Below are 23,147 nucleotides of genomic sequence, written 5' to 3' on the forward strand. Positions count from 1 at the left end.
AATCGGCTTGGTAATGATATAGCTTATTTATTGGCCAATATGTAATAAGATAATGATTAATCGCATTAACATGGGGCGTTATTCATTGTTGACAGACAAATCTACCATTACATGGTCTGGAATGAACAATGTTAATCTGAAAATCATCGTAAATCAGATCCCAAGTAAAACGATTTCTGAAATTCCCGAAATCTGAAAAATAAAGGATCCGAAAATCGAAAAATATGCGATTCGACCGTGCGGGCATATGTCTGCAATTCAACATTAAAGTTCACTTATTTACGAGTTTTTTTTTCTCCTTCCTTTTTTTTTCTGAGTGGCAAATATGAATAAAGTGAAAATAGTTCTTGTTGGCTCAGCTCATACAGGCAAAACATCAATCATAAATCGTTACATATATGGAGGTTTCACACCTCACACGATGCCAAGCACTCAACCAGGTTTCTTTCAGAAAAAAGTCCAAAATGGCGAAGGCGAAATCCAAGTTGAGATATGGGATACAGCTGGACAAGAACAATACCATGCTCTCTCACCAATGTTCTATAGAGATGCTGACGGAGGAATTGTCGTATTTGATTTAACAGATTCAAGTAGCTTCGCGAAATCAAAACAGTGGATAAACGAGATTAGAGCTGCTCGCGGTGATGATTGTACTATTTTCTTGGTCGGAAACAAGTCAGATCTCCAATCAATTCGTACAGTTACTTTGGAAACAATGCAGAACTTTGCGAAATCAATCAACGTAAGTGTATACGAAACATCTGCAAAAACAGGCGAAAATATTGAATTATTGTTTAATTCAGTTGTAAAACAAATTTCTAAGTCTGCAAAACTGAATGCAAACTTCAATACACAAAGAATGAGATCAACAGTACGTTTTACCCAGCCAGCGGAAGAAAAATCCGTAAAATGCTGTAAGTAATTTTAATATTATAACTGTATGGACTAACATCATCAATATTAGTTGCGGATACAAATATATTTTATATTGATTTGTTTATATTTATTAAATAAAGATTTGTTTCATTTTACATCTTCGTTATTGAATAAGAACATCATAATAATATTAAACTGCCTCTGTAGCTTTGTATGATCATTATAGTGAGATTCAAAACAAACAAAATATAATTTCATTTTTGAAATTAGATTATCCAGGCTGTTTTACTTAGCAAAATGATAGTCTTCGAGCTACTGAATTAGATTTTATGCTAATTACAAATGGCTCGATAATTTAGAAATTCAGAATTTTCACTCTTTTTTTCGATCAGATTTTTTTTTGATAAAATAATGATTTGGAATACAACAAGGCTTTTTCCGTATTCATCAGAAATGGATTCTGCGTTTGCATTCAGTGTAGACATACCTAATGACGTTAGATGTGTTAGTTCTTCTTATTCTCGTAGAAAATGTCAAGAATGCGGCGCATTTTTATTACAGGAAGAAGGAATCTGTCCTATTTGTAATCCAATGGAATTTGCAAGAGTTAGAGATACAACAAATTTCAGTTTTTTCCAAGTAGAAGACTCAAATCAAAATTACAAAGAAACAGTCATATTTTTCTTATTCGATCTTGATTGTGATATTGCAGATCTACTTTCTATTGCAAATGAACTCATTATTGATGCAGAAGGCGATAATTCGCATAATTATCAAAGAATTTTATTCAATTTCGGATTTTTAGGCTCATCAACACAACTATTTAAGAAAGACAGCCAAGGAATTCACTTCTATACACTTACAAAGCATTCTGACATATGCCAAACCGCTCAACCAATTTTGAATTTCAAAGATTACATTTTCCTTGCAATTAACATTGCGAAAAGATACCTTTCACCAGCTACAGACAAATCACAGCAGTTATCCAGCACTTACAAGATCCTAAGTGAACAAGATTCGAATTCTAACTTTATTTCAGACATGTTCTACTTCTTTTCAGGTACATTACCACAAAATCTTTCATGTAAGAGCGGTACTCGCTCCCATTTCTACCATTTCGCAAGCGAACCATCAAAACCAAACATGGAATGCGCTTTACAGGTCAGTGCTACATATTTCTTCTCATCAACTGTCTGCAATGCATTATTCCAAAATATTATCAGGAATATTTCGTGCCACGGAGCTTTACAATGTAAGATTTCGATTATTGCTTCAAGCGGAATTACTTTCAACAATGTTGTTGGTCCTGTGACACGAGTGGGCTCAGCATATAATTGTAAGGTCTTGGATGTGTCAACTTATTCGAGAAATCTTCCTTTGTATTTAATTCTGAAAATTTCAAAGGATGCTTATCAAAGGAACCAAGCTTTCTCGATTCAGATGCTCTTCTTCATCACTCCAGGCATCATTTACGTTGTCAGCGAAGTCTGGCAAAAAGCTAAGTCAAATCTCGAATTTTTCAGCTCGATTTCCAATTATTTGTTTGAAGGATATTATGTACAGAAGTTCTGCTACGATCTTTTCACTAAATCTTCATGGAGATCTAAACTTCCCTGGTCAATTCCAACAAGAAACAGCAAAGTCTTCAAGGAGAACAACAGTCTGAAGTACAGATTATCTATACTTGAGAGTTTCTTGAACCAACTCCTCGGAACTGACGAAATTCTCGCATTAAACTTCAGAATGTACATGTTTGTCCATATTTTCTACGGAGAACCACAGTATTTGAAAGACCTAATGATGTCACTTACAGATCAAGCCATTGGCAACGAAATTATCTACTTACCTCCTCTTATTCTTTGTAAGAATAAGAAATCAACGGCAGTTAGTGAAATTAGGCCAAACTTGCTTCAGTTCACAATTATTATATGCGATGATGGAAGTTTCAACTCAATTAAAACAATAATTGAGAATCTTCAAACAAAATTGAAGAGTTATGACCCGAGAACCCCAATATAATCTTCAATTCTTTGATGATTAAGATTTGAAAGAAAAATAGAGTTGTTTTTGTTGAAATATCTCAATATAAGAAATTATGTTATATTTTTTTATGTTTCAAAATCTTGCGTATTTAGCATATGCAAATATTTGTAGTTTTATCTTTGTTAAACGTTTGTTTTGTAATTGATATTAAATTATTTCGATATTTTTCATCATGAATCATTATAACCAACCCTTTGCATTGAACCAACTCACTTACTGTCAAGTCTGTAAAGGATTTTTTTTGTCTACCATTGAACAATTATTCCAAAAAAATTTTAGTCACTGAGAATAGATAGAAATGCTTAATAAAAGCAATTAAGTTCAGTATTCAAGCATAAGAAAATGAATCCATAATTTTAATAAATTTTGCAAATATTTATGGAAAATCTTTATGCTAAACAGAATCGAATGCCTAGATAGAAAGTATGTAATCAAATTTATAAGTTAAAACTTAGGGATAATGCAATTGATGGAAAATTTGCATTTGAATCTAATATTTAGAAGGAATTCTCATAAATAATTTTCATGTATGGAGCATGGTATTGGTGATAATTGGTCAAAAGAAAAAGAATAGGAAAATTTTAGCAATTGACCAATTTTGAGCAAGGAAAAGTGACAAACCGCTCTAATAGCAAAAAAAAATATGGCCGAAGATCAGTTGCAACAAACCCCTGATGAGATCCTAATAGAAACTTTACGCACAAATGTTGAAAAAGCATGTAATGGCGATCTCCAAACACGTTTGGCTGCAGTTGCAGTTCTCGTTGAGGAATTAAAGAAATCAACTTCCTCAATGACATCAGTTCCAAAGCCAATGAAGCACTTACTTCCATATTTAGAAGAATTAACACGCGCATACAATACATATACAAACGAAGAATTCCGCAAGAAAATTGCCGACTTGCTTTCTTTATTATCGATTATCAACGTTGATACAAAATATGACGTCCTCCTTTATCGTCTTGAATGTCCAGTCGAAAATATTGGTTTCTGGGGCCACGAATACGTTCGCTGCTTAACACTCAACCTTATAAAGGCCAGCAAGAATTTACAAGACCTCCCAAGTGGTATTGACATCAATCCGCTTGTAGATCAAATCTCAAAATACTACATGACTCACAATGATGAGCCAGATGCTTGCGATCTTCTTCTTGAGCTCAACAGACTCGAAGACATCGTCCCACTTGTCGACGAGGAATCCCACAATCGCGTTTGCACATACTTACTTCAGTTATACGACTACAAACCAGAACCAATCAACACAAACATCCTTAGAGTCCTCGTAACCATCTACAAGAAGCTCAACAAGGTCAACCAAGCCCTTATCATGGCTCTTAAGCTCAACGACAGAGAGCTCGCCGTTGACATTTTCCGTAATTGCGAAGATAAGCTTGTCCAGAAGCAGTTTGCTTTCCTTCTTGCCCGCCAACTTATTGTTTTCGATGATTTGATGGACGATGAGCTCCTCAACATCGCGCAAAACTTCGATCTCCACAATTTATACAATAAAGTTGCAGAACACCTCGGAAGGAACAAGCCAAAGACACCAGATGACATCCTCCAGTTCCAGGCTTCTATCGGAAACCGTAATGCCCAGCGCGAAGACAAGGCAAATCTTGGCATGGCCAAATGCTTCGTTTCCGCCTTCTACAACGCCGCCATCAAGAAAGATCTCTACTTCACAACCGATACAGACAACAAGATCATCAGAGAAAGGAACGTAGGAGTCGGAAGAGCCGTCGCAGTCGCATCCATCGCAATGTTGCATCTTTGGGACATCATGACCGGTACAAACAACTTACTTTACTACCAGTCAGACGAGGACTCCTCTGATCCATACGTAACAATGGGCGCATTAGCCGGAATTGGCTTGATTACAGCCGCTGTCAGATCCGACTACGATACCGCACGCGCTCTTCTTACACCAAGATTGGAGAACAAGAACCAGAACGAGAACGTCCTTGTCGGAGCCATTCTTGGCCTTGCATTTGCATATGGCGGAAAAGCCGACGACGACTTACTCGAATTACTCAAGCCACATATTTCTCTCGACAACTTCAGAGTCTGCGCCATGGCATGTCTCGCTGTTGGCATGATTTACGTCGGACATCCTTCAGATCCAGCTCTCGTCGCAATTTCACAGATATTATACGATTTAAACGAAACTACCGCCAACGCACAGAACGCTCCATACCTACCATTCCTTGCTCTCGCGATTGGTCTCATTTTCATGGGCCAGCAAGGCGACGCCATCCAAGCAGCTCTCGAGATTCTCTCTACAATCAACTCCCAGTACGCTGAATTCTTCAAGGTCGTACTCGAATCTCTCGCATATGCCGGTACAGGCAACGTATTACAGATCCAGAACATGTTGAGAGTCTGCACAGGCGACAACTCTATTTCCCATGCCGCCGCCGTCATCGGTATCGCTATCATTGCCCTTGGAGACCCAATCGGAACCCAAATGTCCAAGAGAATGTTCGAACTCATATTACAGTACGGCAAACCAAATGCTAGGAAGATGGTTCCAATCGCCATCGCTCTAACTTCCATTTCTCAGCCACTTCCAGAGTTGGTCGACCAATTACACAGAATTGGCCACGATCCAGACGTCAACGTCGCAAGAGCAGCATGCGTTGCACTCGGTCTGATCGGTGCCGGCACAAACAACACGAGAGTTATCAACACATTATTCGCATTAGAGCTTTACCACAAGAATGACACATCAGTTCTCACATTACTTAGAAACTCAGTCGGTCTTACTCATTTGGGACAAGGTCTGATGACTTTGTCTCCTACATACGGTGACGGATTACTTATTCACCAGGTTGCACTGGCTTCTTTACTCGCTGTTGCTTACTCATGCATGAACTCTGAGGAATTGCTTATTAAGAAGGATCCTCTCCTCTTGTTCTTCATTGTTCCTGCAATTGGACCGAGATTCTTAGTTACACTCGACGAGAACTTGGAGATCCTCCCTCTGCAGGTCAGAGTTGGTCAGGCAGTTGACGTTGTTGGACAGGCAGGAAAACCAAGAAAGATCACTGGTTTCCAGACACTCGATACCCCTGTCGTTCTCGAGGCAGGAAAGAGAGCTGAGTTTGTTGATGATACATACGAACCTTTGTCGCCAATCCTGGAAGGTTTTGTTATTGTCCGTAAGAGAGAGAATAAGGCGAATGAGGAGAAACAGCAATAAATAAAATTATATTTTAAATTTTTTTTTATTTATTTTATTAATGTGGTAAGAGAAAACAACATCATTTGTTTTACTCATATATATGACCTTCAATAAATATATATTGATATATTTTCATTAGCACTTATAATTGTCTAAAAAAAGTTGATAAGCATTCCCCAATATGTATAATGATACTGGTATCACTCAACACAAATTTGGAACAAAAGAATTTCAATTAAACTCATAATTTTGTTTGAATTCTTCGTCAAATAGCATTCATGGCAATATCTGCATTTTCTGTTCTTGAAATGCTGAAATCAGTGTGGTGAAGCATTAAAAAAGTAATGTTGATTCATCGAATGGTAAATAAAACATTTCTAATTTTATTTATACCAAAAACAAGATTTATTTTCTTTTTTCGTATTCTGTCTTCAATTCATTGTACTTCTTCGTCAATAAATTAAATTTCTGGTCAATTGGACGGTCATCATCATTCTCCAGATCTTCCATCAAATCGTTTAATTCGCTCTTCATTTTGAAAAGAGGGTCATTTCTGTCGCGAACATCTCTTGTGACTCTTTTTGTGAGTTTGTCTGCAGAATCCATGAGTTCGTTGAAGTCTTCCGATAAATTCTGTTGATTTGAGAATTCATTCACTGAAGATTTCATTCGAATCATCTGTTCTGGGGAATTTCCAAGGCTGTTATCCACAACGAACGTCAGAACCTCATTGTTCCTTGAATTCGTCCTCTTTACTGTACAAGTAATGAGAGATTCCTCGGAAATATTCAATACAACGGAAAATCTGTATTCTTTTGCAGCGGATGGAGGAATTTGGATTGGATATATGGATACAAGTTCACAACTAGCTGCTGTGCTTCCTTCTCCTTCGTAAAACTGCAATTGAAGCAATTCTTCGTTATCTTCAGAGTTAACGTACTCCTTTGGCTTTGTAGTGATTGGTAATTGCGTGTTCTTGTACGCGAGCTTCGAAATCATGTCTCCTTTTACTTTAACTCCGATGGATTTTGACAAACAATTATATACAGTCAGTTTTTTAACACTTTCTGCTTCAGAAATGTTTGAACTTATAGGAGAAGCAAGACTCATCGGAGGATGTGGCTTAATGTCCTTTGGAATAGGAACATTTTCTTGAATTACTTTTGGTTCGGGTTTTGTGTCTTTTTTCGGAGGTTCAGGGTCTTCATCATTTTTCTTATGGCTCTTTTTGGCCTTTTTGGTCTGTAACATGTAAGCTTTTATTGCAGCTCCAAATGCAACAGCTTCGAGAGGCTCGTAGCAGTGTATTTTGTAGTCGAACTCAAGGGAAAGCCTCTCATGGATGAGTTTGATCAATGAAGTTCCACCAACAAGAAGAATTGAAGTATTTGAATTGTCTAATTCGAAGTTTTCAATGAGTTTATGGATGATATTTATGGTCCTATCGATGAATGGCTGGACAATTTGATTAAATTCGACATTTCTGATATTAATACTACCTGGTTTTCCGAACATCAGTTGTATCTCGACATTTGGAGTGCCATAGCCAAGAATTTTCTTCGCTTTGATAATCTCGTCCTTGACTATGTGATATTCCTTCTTGTGATCTTGGGAGAATATGTCAATTCCAGTGATTTCTTGAATTTTTCCTTTAAAATGTTCAATTAGCGCTTGATCGATGTTCCGACCACCTAGATGAGGATCACCTTCTGTATTCCGGATCTTTATTTCGGATCCTTCGATTGTAGCTAAAGAAGCATCGAATGTTCCGCCGCCAAAGTCGTAAATGATGACGTTCTGCTTTGCATCTGTATCTATCTTCGTTTTGTAGTAGAGAACTGATGATTCTGGCTCACTAAGCAGAACTGATTCTAATCCAGCAGCTTCTGCAGCATCTTTTGTAAATTGAGTCTGGATTTTCTTAAATGCGTGTGGAACAGTAATGACTGCCCTCTTAATTTTAGTTCTAAGTCTCCTCTCAGCTTGAGATTTGAGATAAGCTAAAATTTGAGAGGAAACTTCAACTGGTTTAAGTACTTTTTGATTTCCCTTGTAGTTTACAATGATTTCTGGATCATCATCAGCGTTTGGTTGTATTTCAAATGGCATTGTTTTGCAGATTTCTTGGACATCTTGATATTTGCATCCGATAAGTCTCTTTGAATCATATATGACGAGATTAGGTTCAATCTTCGCTCTTTCATACGCCTGATTACCAACAAGTTTTGGATCACCGTAATAAACAACTGAAGGAATTGATTTATTGCCATCAATTTCTATTAAATGAACCATCTGCCTGTTCTTATCATAATACGCTATACTAGAAAATGTAGTTCCAAGGTCAATGCCCAAAATTATCTCATCTTCTTCACCAGACATTTTTTTAATGGGAAAAAAAATATTGAGAAAAAAAATTGTTTACCATGAAAAACTAAAAGTTCATTACAATCATCATATTTTACTTATAGTTTGACTTTATTAAATTTGTAATTTGAACAAAAATTTTGGCTTCTAAGATTTTTTTTGGCCAATGACTGATTTTTATCATGAGTAGAACTGAGCTAAAAGGATTTTTAGATTTTAAACCAGACAGCAATAATGCTACTGGATTCCTTTCATTCCTTAATTCTTATTTCGAAAAAGAATTAATTGTAATTGCGAGCTCTGCAGAATCATGCTGTTCTCAATATAACATATTTAAAGATTCTGGCTATTGGAGATCAGAAGATACTCCTAATCCTTCAATATCGTTTAGTTTTCCGAAATATCTATTTAAAATGAATTCTTTTTCTGCTTATTCCTGTAAAACCAATGAATGTTTCAATGATTTAGATGTATATGGATCAGTTAGTAATAGCAATCCTGAACTGATTTGCTCTTTTAGAGGAGATTACAAATTATTCTATCAGAAAAACACAAAAATTGATTGTTCAGCTAATAAACTATATAGCAATATAACTGTTGTTAGTCCATCTCTTAATAGTTACAATCAAATTTATATATTTTCGGTACTTTATTCGACACAATAGCCATTTCATCGTGCATGTGTCAATGCTTCAGTTTTATGATATCTTGTTCTATATACTTTGCTTTCATTTTGTTATAAAAATAAAGAATAATTATTTTTAATCAAAACCTGGGTCAATATTAATAGTTTGTAAAGGTGGTTAATCTGGTTCGTTTATGATCTTACTATGATGATCATCGCTATATTCGAAACATGTTATTATCATAGGATATTGCCGTGTAATAATCAATTTCGGAGAATGAATTTTTTTTCTGAGGAAAAAGTTTAAAAATTAAAAGGGAAGTATGACACATTGATTGATTTCTCATGGACAGAGCAGATCTAAATGAATATTTAAAGTTCAGGCCAAACCCTAGTAATACTACAGGATTTCTTTCATTCCTTCATTCTTATTTCGAAAGTGAATTACAACTTTCTGCAAGTTCTTCGGAATCATGTTGTCCTACAATAAATGTTCTAAAAGATAGTAGCTTTTGGAGATCAGATGATGTTGCCAATTCCTCCCTCTCTATCAGTTTTCCAAATTATCTTTTCCGCATGAATTCATTTTCTGCGTCTTCATGCAGATCTTTGGAATGCTTCAAAGATTTAGATATATATGGATCTATTAATAATACTATTTCCGAATTAATTTGCTCTTTTAGGGGTAATTATGACTCATTTCGTTCAAAAACTGCAAATATTGACTGTCAATCTAATAAGCTATATAACAATATAACTGTTGTAAGTCCATCAATTAATGATAACCAACAAAACAAATTTGTATTATATCTTTTTGATATCTTTGGCAGTGTTTATAAATCTTCCACTAAATATTCATGCAAATATCAACCATTCATCCCAATATTAACTTATCCTTTGTATTTTTTTTATTATCTTAAAAGATTTAATTCTTATGAGGATCTAATAAAATAACCATTCTTTCTTCTCTTTAAAGAAGATACAAGCAATAGACTAAAAATTGATATGATTATAATTCTCATTATCACTACTTTTTTTTCTTGATTATTTTGGGTGAATAAGCTGACGCTCCATATGTTCCTTTTAGTATGTTTTAAATCAAAATTTAATGTCAATAAATTAATATTCTTTCCGTTTCTCTTTCAAAAATTGAGAGAATTGAATTAATTACACGCCAAGAATATGATTAATTTTCAGAAATGAGGAATTTGTAGTGACTAAAGCCAACCCAAAAGAGTATTTAAGATTCCAGCCAGACTCTAGCAATTCTACTGGATTCATTTCATTCCTTCATACATATTTCTCAAATGATTTACTTATTTCTGCAAGCTCATCAGAGTCATGCTGCCCTCCCACTAACATCTTTCAAAAAGAAAGCTTTTGGAGGTCAGATAATATCGCTTCTTCATCCTTCACTGTAAGTTTTCTAAAATTTCTTTTTCGCTTGGATGCATTTTCTGCGCTTGCATGTAAACATGGCCAATGCATAAAAGATATAGATATATATGGATCGATTAATAATAGCAAACCTGAACGGATATGCTCCTTTAGGGGAAATTATGCATCATTCGACAACAAAAACACAAAAATTGATTGTCCTACTAGAAAGTTATATAACAATATAACTGTTGTAAATCCAAGTCCTAATGCCCTCCATGATAATCATTTCGCTTTATATCAGTTTGAGATATTTGTTCGTGTAGATCCCAATATTTTGATTTTATGTTTATAGGTAGGGTTGTTAAAAATATCAAAAATTAGCGTTTTGAAGACACCATGGTGTCTTATAATTTTCCCTTCCTTATTGGCGTGTAGAAATAAATGCGCCAATAGATTGAAGAAGAAGAATTGTTTTTCTCTTAATGAACTTTAATCCTTTTGATATAAGAATATTAAAAACATTAATATAATTTCGATTTCGGAAATTAAATTTCCAAATTTTTTGTCGATTTCGGAAATAACAGGATCCCGCATCCACACGCAACAACAAAACACAAAACACACTTTTTGGTTCTTTCATCGTTTTAATGGTAATTTATGTAATACATGATTTGGATAAATTTTACAAAAATAGAAACTATATTATATTCTTTTCAAAGATTCTTGCAAATCATCAAAAATAATTGTATTTTAAAAAACGATCAAATTATCCTTTCATTATTTTAAACTTAAATTAGTTTTTATGATTGACTAAAGCAATCATATTTATTCATCATTAAATAAACAAAAAAATAATATTTGAGAGTTATTTCAAAAAAAAAACACATTGAATTTATTAATTTCTCAATTTCAGTATTATAAATTTTTATAATTTCAATATTTTGAAATACACTTTTTAATATTTCAATATTTATGATATTTCAATGTATTAAGTGGTCTCAAATTGAGCTTCTCAAATATAAGTTGGCCTATTCAAATAATAAAATTAAATCATATTTAAAATAAAAATAAAGTGATTGAGGTCATAGCAAAACGGCTGTTTCAGTCATTAATTCTTAAAAATAAAAAGGGTAAAAACTAAATAAAATGGGTAAAATTCAATAGTGTCTGTGCTATCGTTCAATTTGAAGGTGTCTTTGAAACCGCAAGACACATTGAATTTTTGAATAGTGTATTATGGTTTGACAGACACCAATGAAAAAAATAAAATGATATTTATTTTAAATATATAAGATCCTTATATAAAATTTAAATATTTTATCGTTTTATTTTCTTGTTTTAGAAATGTTTTTTATTGAAAAATCAATAAAACTAACTCCAAAATAAAATTTTTGATTTAAAGACACTATGATGACACCAGGCAAGTCTTCCAAGACACCTATCGTCGGGAATCTAACAACCCTATTTATAGGCTTCGTGTTCTTTATTTTAATGCCCTAAAAATGTATAATATCTCATATATAATATCTCATTCTCCTTCAAAATGATTAAAGCATCATATAGGTTTTAGTTCTTCTTTGAAAACTATTTTGAAAAATGATTATTATTTTTTCCGTCTTTCTTTCAAAAATTGAGAAGATTAAAATGTTTACATGTAAAGAATATGAGTGATTTGTAATGTCTAGGATCGAGCAAATTGAATATTTAAGATTTCAACCCGATTCTCGCAATGCCTCTGGATTCATTTCATTCCTTCATTCGTATTTGCCAAATGATTTACATATTTTTGCAAGCTCCTCAGAGTCATGTTTTCCTCCAACTAACATCTTTCAAAATGGGAGTTTTTGGAAGTCAACCGATGTCGCTAATTCGTCCTTTTCTATTAGTTTTTCAAAAATTCTTTTTCGCTTGGATTCATTTTCTTCACTTTCATGCAAAGTTAATGAATGTTTTAAAGATCTAGATATATATGGATCGATTAATAATGATAATCCTGAACTAATTTGTTCATTTCGAGGAGAATACAAGTTATTTTATCAAAAAAACACAAGAATTGATTGTCCTTCTAAGAAATTATATAACAATTTTACTTTTGTGAATCCATCTCGCAATAGTATTAACGAAAATAAATTTTCCATTTATGAAATCGAGATCTTTGGTAGCATATGCAGTTTTTCCACTATTTATTCATGTGCAATCAAATCCATTGATTTTATATTAACATACTTCATGTATATTTTTCTATTCTCATAAATAACATGGATTATTAAAACATAGCTTACTATATACCATTTAACATAGATGAACAACATATTTAGTCCTCTTGTATGTAAATAAAGAATAAAATTAAGAATATAAAATTTCAAATTGATGCAAAATATATAGATTACATGGTTTTTATCATAAACTATAAGTTTAATAATGATAAATGCATTCCAGATTGTTCATTCTAATAAGATAATCCAATAATTTTTTCAAATTCAACTAAAATGTTACATTAAAAGCATATGCATTTATATATGCATTTGTATCATACAAAAATATTCTATATTTTTATTATAAAAACACAAGAAACCCTCAAGGGAAATTAACGTCATCATGATGATCATTATGATGATTATGATCAATTTCATCATGATGATCATCATTATTATGATCAATTTCATTATTATGATCATGATGATCATTATTATGGTCATTATGATCTCCTTCTTCCTGGTCATGATTAGTAAGGTTCATGAGAAGCTGTGCTAGCTCAGCAGGAGTCAAAACCATGTCATCTCCGTCTTCTTCCTCATAATCATCGAAAAATTCTTCCTCTTCGTCGTCATCGTTGTCAATTTGCTGGTCGTCATCTGGAGCTCCGGTATCAAGTTCTGTAGAGTCTTCAATATAAGCCAAGGGACCAATTGAATTGTAATTTATAAACTCTAGGTTTGGATCTCCCATATATATTGAACTGATCAAGTATTGAAGGACAGTTTTGGCTGATTTCCGCTGAGTTGAGCAAATCCAGAACGGATCTGGCATAACTCCAGTTTTTTCTTTAATGTAATCATCAGGAGACTCCTTATAGACATACCCTATCTGCGCGTGCTCAGGAAGTTCCTTTCTTTCTGGAGATATAATATGTTTTTCTGTCAGAAGGTCAATAAGTTCCGGAATTGTATTGAAATTTTCTGGTATGTCCTTAGGATTGAAAGGGAACATGTCTGGATGCTCTGCCATGACTCTTATTGCGTAAAATGATCCTAATCTTATGGCAGCGTTCATAAAATAGCATCTGGTAGGGTTATCTATAACGTGCATCCTCTCGGCCAATTTCATTATCAACGATGGCCTCCTCTTATGGATCGCAATGTAAAGATCGTTTAAATCTTTATGAAAACCTTGCCAATGGTTCCAGTTCGGGAGCATTTGTATCAGGAGGTCAATCATCTCATCTTTAGCGTATGAAATGGCAACTTGCATGAGAGTTTGGTGCTGATAGATAATTTTATCAACTCCTTCGGGATTTTGGAGAAGAATGTACTGGACGATCTCGAAGCTGTTGCATTTAACAGCAAGAATAATGGGTAGAGCGTCTTCCATCGGTTGATCAATTCTATCTCCGGTCTCTATAGCCTCTAAGAAGGCAGCTAGATTGCCAACGAGGCTGGCATTATGTATGCGGCCACGATTGTACATGTCCAAGTTCCAAACTTTCTTTGGCTGGTTATCATATATCCATCCTAAGACATCTTGTTGGAAATACTCAATAGCGAGTTGCGCACAGCCTAGGAAGCTTGCACCGGCTTGTTCGCACAGCCTGATGGCCTCCAAAGAGCCGCCACAAACTGCATATTGAGATGTAATGTATTCGAACATGTCTTTCGTATTGATTGGAATGTCTTTAAGGATAAGAAATTTGAGAATTTGTATGGAGCCAAAGAATGCAGCCGCTTGTATGTAATGAGTGCCTCTTTGAAGCATTGTTCGGTGTTCAAAGAAACTTATGGGCAAAACACCGTTGTAGTTGAAGTCTGGATTACTTGCGCCAAGGTTTATGAATGAATCTATATCATCTTTCATGATTATATCAGCAATGGAACCTGGAACTTCTTCATTCTCAATAGAACGGAAGAAAAGGGACCAGCCATCGGCTCTAAGTTCCTCTAGATGTGTGAAAAAGTCTTTCAGATGCTCAATGTCTGTTGCATGGTCTAGATTTATTTTATCAAAAAAGCCAGGACGAACGTGATCAATTTCTGGAGCCCAGCAACAACAATTGAAGATGTATGGACGGCAGCTTTCGTGCCATTCGATGTTTGTTAACAATCTTGGCAAAATATCTGAATCAATGTTGTAAATTCCTTTAGATAAGAGTTTCCTTATGAAGTAAAATGCGCGTATTTTAAGTTTGTAGTCACTTTCGTTGTCATATCCGAAGCAATAATCCAATAATTTGATTGGTAATTCTTTGACATTGTAAGTGGCTGGTGTATTGATGACCTGGGCGAATAGATCTGCAATTATATTAAGTTTTTTAGGTCTAACTCTGAATGTTTTTATGAAATATTGAGCAATAATTGTTCGGCCAATAGAAAAATTGCCAATATCACAGTTGGCTATGAATGAGGCCGTTTCTTTAAGATTACTCTCGTCAACATCCAAGTATCTTTGGTTTAATTCGATGTAGAGATCAACATCCATTCAAAAAAAATTTCTTCAAAAAAAAAGGAAAAAAAAATTGGCCAAACAAAAAAAATTTTGCGCTTAATATAGGCAGTAGAGATTTTCATCCAGTGGTAAAGAAGACCAGGATAGGCATATTTTAAGTTGGAACTGTCTTTCTTTAATTTTATTGAACTTGTCAGAAAATCGAAAATGGTAAGTGCACCCTTAATTGGATGTGAGGGTTTTGCAAAGAGTAGGGGTAATTTTAGCTAAAAGTAACACACCCGTGAAGGGTGTGATTACCGATCGGTAATTTCGACAGTTTAGAATTTAAAATTTTTTATGGAACTGTTGCGAGTTTCATAAAGAATTTAAGGAATATAAGCAAAGATTTGAATCAAAATCTTAGACCTAAGCCGCTCGATTCGCTCGCGGCTTCCGCGAATTACAGATCAGCAAAGATTTGAATCAAAATCTTCGAACTAAGCCGATCGCTTCGCTCGCGGCTTTCTTTATTATTTTAAATTTGCATATTTCCATCAAAAGTTCATAAGGTAAAAAATTTCGTTTATTTTTACTAAGAAAAAAAGGTTTTGATAATAAATTTATTTTATTTCGAAAAAGTAGCAATAATCGTAAAAGGGTATTGATAGGCTTGCTAAAGTAACTAATTTTAGCTGTCAAATACTTTTGTATTTTGAAGTAAATTAGTATAAATTTGTTTTTACTTTTATTTCGAAAAAGTAGCAATAATCGTAAAAGGGTATTGATAGGCTTGCTAAAGTAACTAATTTTAGCTGTCAAATACTTTTGTATTTTGAAGTAAATTAGTATAAATTTGATATTATTTTAACTCCCTTTGAAAACCTCAATTTTCCATACAGAGGGAACGGGAATAGCATCCAATATTCCCTGAGAATGGTTGCGCATTCTCAGTTCCCTCTATATTTCGAACGAAGCTCTCATCGGTCTTTTTTTTTAATACTAAACGTTTTTTTTCCATGTCACTTTTAGCTAAAATTTGGGTTTGCCGATAAATAATCTCATAACAAACGATAGAATGCACATTTTCGAATTTTCACTAAAAAGTTCCATATAAAATGTTTCAACTGATCTCATTCAAATTACTCAAATATGTATTTCTCATCATTGTGTTGTGATTCTGACGGCCTAAGAAATGCTATCAAAAAGTTCTTTCTGGATCCACATATATCTAAATTTGAACTAAAGGAACAAAGTATTTGTCATAATACTTAGCAGTAAAAAAATTAATGTTTTATCATACGGGTTAGAGCCCTCCATATAGAGGTGATAAAAAATGAGTAGTGTTTTTTCATGGATAGAAGGCGTTTATAATCTGATTTTAATGTCTGAGACTTTTGCTTATAATTAAAATATACTTTATACTTATTTGATTCCTGACTTCCTTGATCTACTGCATAAATTATTAATTTATGCTGTCCAATTGATAAACTTGGAATAAATTGTATTGGAAGATTAAATGGATATTCATTAAGTGTTGTTATTTTGATAGTTGCTATATTAAAAGCAGATTCCCTTAAGTTGTCATATGCTAAAAAATTGTAATATTATCAAATCCATCATTATCGATCACTTTTCCAGTAATATTGATTAATTTGTTTACATTTTGAATAAATGTTTGATTTTGTTCACATGTAATTGTAAGTTCTGGTGGATTTCTGAAAATAAATAATTCTTTTTGTATTTTATCTGAAGAGATTGAATTATCTGTAATCCAAACTTTTATATAATAATTTCCTTCTTTCAAATAGTTTGGAATTTGCAGATTACCTGAAAATGTATATGAATGAGATGATCCTTGAGTTATTCGAATTGAATTGCTAATCAATGTTTCATTGATTGATGTTTTAATTGAATATTGTTTTGAATTAAAATCTGCAATTCCATTTCCATTTAAAAGTACTGTTGTTGTTGGGGATAATAAAACTGTTGCTTTTGAAGTATTAGATAAATTTATTTTCAATGGTATTTTAATAATGAAGTTAAGTGTATCTGAAAATACTTCTTTTGAGTTTGGATCACGAACTTTGATTTTAATTGAATGAGGTCCTGATGTTAAATCACTAAATGGAATATTAAAAGTAAAGCTATGTGTTGATTTATTTTTAATATTTATTGTGATTTGTTTTGATAATGCTTTTCCATCAATAATCGGAGTCAATGTTAGATCTTTATTTATATTATTGTATGAAACTCCGCCTTGTAATGTAATGAATTCATCTTCACCAAATACTAATTCTGTTTGATTTAACATGACCATACTAAATTCTGGTGGTATACTTGCCACTGAAATTGATAATCTGTTAGATGAGGTATTATATTCAATATTTTTATCTTCTGCATAGTATTCAATATTGTATGTTCCCTCTTGAAAATTATCAATATCAATTAAACATTCATACAAATATAAATTTCCGGATAATCTCCTTGAGTTGGTTACTTCAATATCTGAACCAAAATATTTCATGATAAAAACTGGATTACTAGTTAAATCTGTTTTTTGTAACTTATATTCTATTTTGAGAGGTGTTCCATCTTGGATATTTATAGAATAAAATTCAAATGGTATTGGCTTGTACCAAATATTAATTCTTTTATTTGCAGTATTTCCGTTGTAGAATTGAATTGTGAAATCAATATAGTGATTTTCAAATGCATAATTATCAGGAATAATGAAATCGAAATCATAATCATTATCAATTCTATTCCAGAAAAAATTATTAACTGTAACCCCATTATCTAATTCATATGTAACCTTCAGTTTTTGAGATATTATTACTTTGATATCAACATTTGTCCTTTTAAGGTATGGATAAAAATGGTGCCTCAAAAAATTGATTTCATAATAATTAACAATATCATTATTAAATAGTTTGCAATTATCATATGATGTTGATATTGAATTTTTGTCTGTAACAGTAGAAAATGACGATATCTCGATATTAATTGTTGGAATATTATTATTATTTGAAAAGAATGACGAAACAATAGAAACCCTATTAAAATCGCTATAAATCAAGTATTGAAAGTTAGAATTTTCGATAAAATTACACCCTTTCACTTGAAGTTCATTATATCCTTCATAATAAATGAGGTTTCCCAAGCTTGTTCCATGTTCATTTTTAAAATATTGAATTACAGAATCTCTCAAATAAAATTCTCCATAAGTCATTAATGCATATCCGTTGCTGGATGCAGGACCACCACAATGACTAAAGAAAATATACGAAAGTACACAAGACTCTGAATAATTAGGCCTATATGGTTTAGTTATGGCATAATCAGAGCATTTTGAAATATTGGAATTTTCAATGAACATAAACGATAATTTTAGATTTAGATAACATTCTGCCCTATTCGAGGAAAAAAATGAATTAAGTTCACCATTCAACGCTTTTCCTGTAGATATTTTAATTGTTGATACTGTATTAGTGAAGCAAGCTTTATTACAAATCATCTTTGTCGCGTAAGAAATGCTAATTGTGTAAGTTGACCCTACATCATAAAAGATTGATGCATAAATAAGAATATTAGATGGATCATTAGCTTTTGTCGATACAATTACATCCTTATTAATATGATAAAAAATTGACTTGAATGTAATATAGGATTCCTTATTTTCGGCATTATATTTAATTTCTGGATCAATAACATTGCCATAATCGGAATAATTTACATCAGGAAAATATTGTTTCCAGCATTCTTCTGGAGCCCAGCCTTGTAGCAGATAAAGAGCTAATATAGGCATTAGACCTACGGGCAATTTCTAAATAGATGTTATGCTTCATAGCTGCGTTATTTGCTGAATTTTATATGGCATTTTGTGACAGATTAAGTAATTTTTTGTGACCATATGAATTTTTAAATGCATTTTTCAAAGCAAAACGTACTTTTTGAGAAGAAAGTTAATTTGTCTTCTAAGGAAGTCAAGATGATTTTTTTACATACAAGCTTTATATCCCAAATTTCTATATAAAAAAACTAATATTTTTGATCAAGAAAAAGTTATTATAAATCACTGCATAGTTCCTAAAATGGCTATTATACCATTTTGTCATTAAAATAAAGATATGTTGATATTATCTGAACGTGCCAGAAAATGGTAAGTGCACCCTTAATTGGATGTGAGGGTTTTGCAAACTTATTGAATATCCAGGAGAATATCCCAATAACAAACTGAGAATCAAATGTGGTTTTCAGATTCAATTTTTTAGAAAAAATTAATTTTTTTCGTTCCTGAAGATACAAATTCGAACTTTAAGATCTCATTCAAATCTTTTAATCAAAGTTACACAACTCTAAGTTACCTAATATAACAAAGGTTTATGAATATGAAATCAGAATGTAGTTATCTCCTTTTGATCCCTAGATGCCTCGGGGGTTTCCTGACACCCTATATAATAATTTATCATAGTGAGACAACCATTGGGACATTTAAAGCAGCTATTTGTGGGCGGAGGTAGAAAATAAAAGTGCCCTTATAAAAATAGAACAAAATGTTTATTACTAATATACTAAAATAAAAAAAATCTTATTTGTAGAAATCATCTTCATCTTCGTCGTAATTATACTCTTCTTCTTCATTTTCTATAACAATAGGCTTTGGTGGAGGTGGAGGGGGCTTGACAATCACAGCTGGTTTTGGAGTCACAGCTGATTTTGGTAAAATTTTTGGTTTTTCTGTCAAAACTGGTTTTGGCAAAGTTTCCTTAGGAAGAATCTTTGGTTTAGTAGCTGTTTTATTTGCAGCTTTGATTGTTTTCGGTTCGTTCCTCTTCTTGAGAACTGTTGGTTTCGTTGTTTTTGGATTTTCTAAAGATGATGTGTCCAAAGTTGGAAGTTTTGCAAGTGGCTTGATACTAGGAACATTTTCATCATCATCACCCCAGAAAGCATTGGTTTCCTTCGTTTCTTCTTTCGATTCATCATCATCGAAGAAATTATTGTTTTCTTTTTCTTCATTGACTTTGTTTTCATCATCAAAGAACTTGTTATCATCAAATGAAGTTCCTTTTTCATCTTCGTCAAAGAATTTATTGTCAATTTTTTCTTCAACGAGAGAATTTGTTTCTTTCTTATTGCCATCAATAATTTGTGTCTTTTTATCGTCTTCTTGTGATGGTTCATCAAAGAATTTATTGCTTTCCTGATTAATATCGTCAGTTGTGAAGAAATCGCTTTCTTTCGGCATGAAATTGTCAGTCATTAGGTTGTCATCGATTGGCATTGACTTTGCAGGGCTTTCTAATGGTTGTGGAGGTACTTTGAGCTGTTCATCCCAAAAATCTGCAGTATCTTCTTCATTTTGAACAGGAATTTCATGGCTTTCAACAGGTTTGAACATATCAGTACCTAAATTCAACGTTTCTTCCTTCTTTTCTGGTTTATCAAATGAGATATTGAAATCAAAATCATCATTTTGAGGCTCGTTTGCCATGATATTAGTATTAATGTCAATGTTTTGTTTCTCTTCAGCCTTTTCAATGACTTTTAATGCTTCTTCGAAGTTAAATTCGTCATTAATCTTATTTTCTGAAATTGTTTGGTTATTTTCTGGTAATACCTGAGTTTTATCTTGTTGTTGTGGCTTAACTTCTTCTTTCCTTTCTTCTTCAACCTCTTTGAAAGCATTTCCGAAATTAAATTCTTCTTCTTTTTGAATCTGAGCAGAACCAATGTCCTTGAATGCATTGTCGAAGTCAAATTCTGTGTTCTTTGTATTAGTTTCTGGTTTCGTAGCTTCATCTGGTAATTTTGTAATAATTTCTGGTTTATCATCTGTTTTGACATCTTCTTTCTTTGGCTCTTCAACTTTTTCAATTGGTTCTGGTTTTGGTTTTTCTTTTTCAGTCAAATTATTTTGTGAAAGACTTGTAGCAGAAGTTATTGGTTGTTCTACTGGTATTGATGAATTATATTGACTGTCATCAGATAAATTCTGACTTTGGACAGAATTTTCAGAATAATTTTTAATTTTTTCGGCTTTTGATGAAATTTGAGGTGTATCAAATGCATCATAGTCTTCTATTCTCTGTGGTGGCTTGTTTTCAATGATTTTTGTTAATTCCTTTGGAGAATCAAAAGAATCGTATTCTTCAATCATTTGTTGAGGCTTTTGAGTGGAATTATTTGGTTTCTCTACTGGTGAATCGAATAAATCATATGATTGTGCATTGTTTTGAATAGAATCATAAGAATCTAATTTTTGTTGTGGTTTTGGCATTGGAGGAGCTGGTTTCTTAGGAGCAACAGGAGCCGGACCACGTAATTTTGGCTTCTCAACCTTTGTTGCTGCTGTTCCTTCTCTCTTTGACTTTAATCTGTCTTTTAGAGAGACTTTTTCTGTTTTCTCCTTCAATTTTTGGAGTCTTGAAGGAGGCCTTGAAATTTGTGTCTTCTCTTTTTGTTCTGTTTGATCATCATCGATATCTAACTTCGGAAGGTTCTTTAATAAAGGAACTGCTGGTGCTGCTTCATCCTCGGCATTATCTTCATCAAAGAAATTATCTTTTGAGGAAGAATTTTGCTTTGGAGATGAAATAATTTTTTCGTTTTGATTTTCAACAGATTCCATTGATTTTTCTTCAACTTCTGGTTTTGTAGCTGCGGTCTCAATCTGATTTAGTGGCTTAATTTGTGTTATTTCGTCAGATTTTATATCTAATTTTGGAATATTCTTCATTGGTGGGACAACAGGTGTATCATCGTCATCACCCCAGAATTCGCCTTTGTCATCTTCTTTTTCCTCAGCCTTTTCGTTATCAAAGAAAGAATCAGCAGGTTCTGCAATTGTTGGTATAACAACAGGTTCTGGTTGCTTTTGTATTTGCGGTTGAGAAGGTTTAGGAGGTTGGATTTGTTTAATATTTTCATTATTTGATTCTTCGTCCTCTTCTTCTTGTTTTTCTTCAGGCTGAGCAACTGGTACTGTTGCAATTGGTTTTTGTTGTGTTCTCTGTATGATTTTTGGTTTTTCTCTGGCAGATTTGTTTTTATCAAGAATTCTTCTTAAAGATCCTTTCTTTGGAGGTCTTGATTGAGGTTTGGGTTTCTCAATCTCTTCTTCTTGTTGATTGTCAAGCGGATTACTTGTATCCTCGAGTGTAGAAAAGTCAAGATTTGGTAAATTCGCCGGCATCTTAATATTCTTGAATTCATCGTCATTATTATCCCAAAACATACTATCTCCTTTTGTTTTATCATCATTTCCTTCAGTAATTTCTCCAATTTTAATGTCTGAAATGTTTTGAGTTTCTGGTTGGGTCTGAATTGGTGTATTTTCGATTTCCTGCTCTTTGATATGTAGTTCTTCCTTGATACTGTCGAGTTCTTGATTGGCTGATACAATTAAATTTTCGTAAAGTTTTTTAAGACTTATATGTAAAGGCAGATCGAGCCATTTAGCTATTTCTGACAGACCGGCGTTAGATTTCATTGAAGCGTTTAAATGGAAAATTTTATCTTTAACTCCTTCGAGAATTGGATGAATTTTCGGTGGTTCTTGGAATTGGTCTAAGAAATTTGCTACGAGTATCTTTGGTAAATGTTCAGGTGCTTCATTAACAACAGATAAAGCGTATCTTGCTGATTCTTCATCGCGAGGATCATAAATAATAACAACGCCATCCGCTCGACTGAATGTATCGACTGTAGTTGCATCTGGTAATTCCTTTCCTTCCGGTACATTTGGCAATTTTAATGCGTGATCAACGACATCCCAAACAACAATCTTGATTTTGTCATTTGGAGAGCTTATTGGAGTCCAAATAAGCTCAGTTGCTTGCATAATCGGTGTGGGTTTATATTGATCTATAAATTGCAAACCTTTCATTCTTGCGAGTAGATTAGTTTTGCCTGTTTTCCTTGCACCTCTGATAACAATAAGTATTTGGTGAGCAACCTGCTGCCTTTGTTTAGGTCTTGCCGCGGGAGATTGAGGAGCAGCAGTAGATCCTTCAATTCCCATTTTTTGACAAATTC

At 33.2% G+C, this 23,147-nt stretch overlaps 7 protein-coding genes across 7 annotated transcripts, besides 2 other annotated features; 3 read left to right on the forward strand and 4 right to left on the reverse strand.

Annotated features, from left to right (window-relative positions):
- Positions 1-325: 325 nt before the first annotated feature.
- Positions 326-922, forward strand: TVAGG3_0616160 (GTPase protein; the record flags this gene model as incomplete). Its single annotated transcript, XM_001317650.1, has 1 exon — positions 326-922. One exon carries the CDS (start codon positions 326-328, stop codon positions 920-922), a length of 597 nt encoding a protein of 198 aa, XP_001317685.1.
- Positions 923-1,298: 376 nt separating this feature from the next.
- On the forward strand, positions 1,299-2,948 carry TVAGG3_0616170 (uncharacterized protein; the record flags this gene model as incomplete). Its single annotated transcript, XM_001317649.1, has 1 exon — positions 1,330-2,895. One exon carries the CDS (start codon positions 1,330-1,332, stop codon positions 2,893-2,895), a length of 1,566 nt encoding a protein of 521 aa, XP_001317684.1.
- Positions 2,949-5,287: 2,339 nt separating this feature from the next.
- On the forward strand, positions 5,288-6,138 carry TVAGG3_0616180 (regulation of protein catabolic process; the record flags this gene model as incomplete). The annotated part of the gene is made up of 1 exon (XM_001299317.2): positions 5,288-6,118. The coding sequence occupies one exon, from the start codon at positions 5,288-5,290 to the stop codon at positions 6,116-6,118; it is 831 nt and encodes a 276-aa protein (XP_001299318.1).
- Positions 6,139-6,464: 326 nt separating this feature from the next.
- TVAGG3_0616190 (ATP binding) lies at positions 6,465-8,483 on the reverse strand (the record flags this gene model as incomplete). The annotated part of the gene is made up of 1 exon (XM_001317647.2): positions 6,506-8,479. One exon carries the CDS (start codon positions 8,477-8,479, stop codon positions 6,506-6,508), a length of 1,974 nt encoding a protein of 657 aa, XP_001317682.1.
- Positions 8,484-13,046: 4,563 nt separating this feature from the next.
- Positions 13,047-15,161, reverse strand: TVAGG3_0616200 (spectrin binding; the record flags this gene model as incomplete). Its single annotated transcript, XM_001317646.1, has 1 exon — positions 13,047-15,161. One exon carries the CDS (start codon positions 15,159-15,161, stop codon positions 13,047-13,049), a length of 2,115 nt encoding a protein of 704 aa, XP_001317681.1.
- A 215-nt stretch (positions 15,162-15,376) lies between these two features.
- Positions 15,377-16,157: a mobile genetic element.
- A 541-nt stretch (positions 16,158-16,698) lies between these two features.
- On the reverse strand, positions 16,699-18,915 carry TVAGG3_0616220 (uncharacterized protein; the record flags this gene model as incomplete). Its single annotated transcript, XM_001317645.2, has 1 exon — positions 16,699-18,915. One exon carries the CDS (start codon positions 18,913-18,915, stop codon positions 16,699-16,701), a length of 2,217 nt encoding a protein of 738 aa, XP_001317680.1.
- Positions 18,916-19,257: 342 nt separating this feature from the next.
- Positions 19,258-19,285: a mobile genetic element.
- Positions 19,286-19,645: 360 nt separating this feature from the next.
- On the reverse strand, positions 19,646-23,133 carry TVAGG3_0616240 (Ras GTPase-related family; the record flags this gene model as incomplete). The annotated part of the gene is made up of 1 exon (XM_001317644.2): positions 19,699-23,133. The coding sequence occupies one exon, from the start codon at positions 23,131-23,133 to the stop codon at positions 19,699-19,701; it is 3,435 nt and encodes a 1,144-aa protein (XP_001317679.1).
- Positions 23,134-23,147: the final 14 nt, after the last annotated feature.

The sequence above is a fragment of the Trichomonas vaginalis genome, chromosome III (assembly GCF_026262505.1).
Source record: "Trichomonas vaginalis G3 chromosome III, whole genome shotgun sequence".
NCBI lineage: Eukaryota > Parabasalia > Trichomonadida > Trichomonadidae > Trichomonas > Trichomonas vaginalis.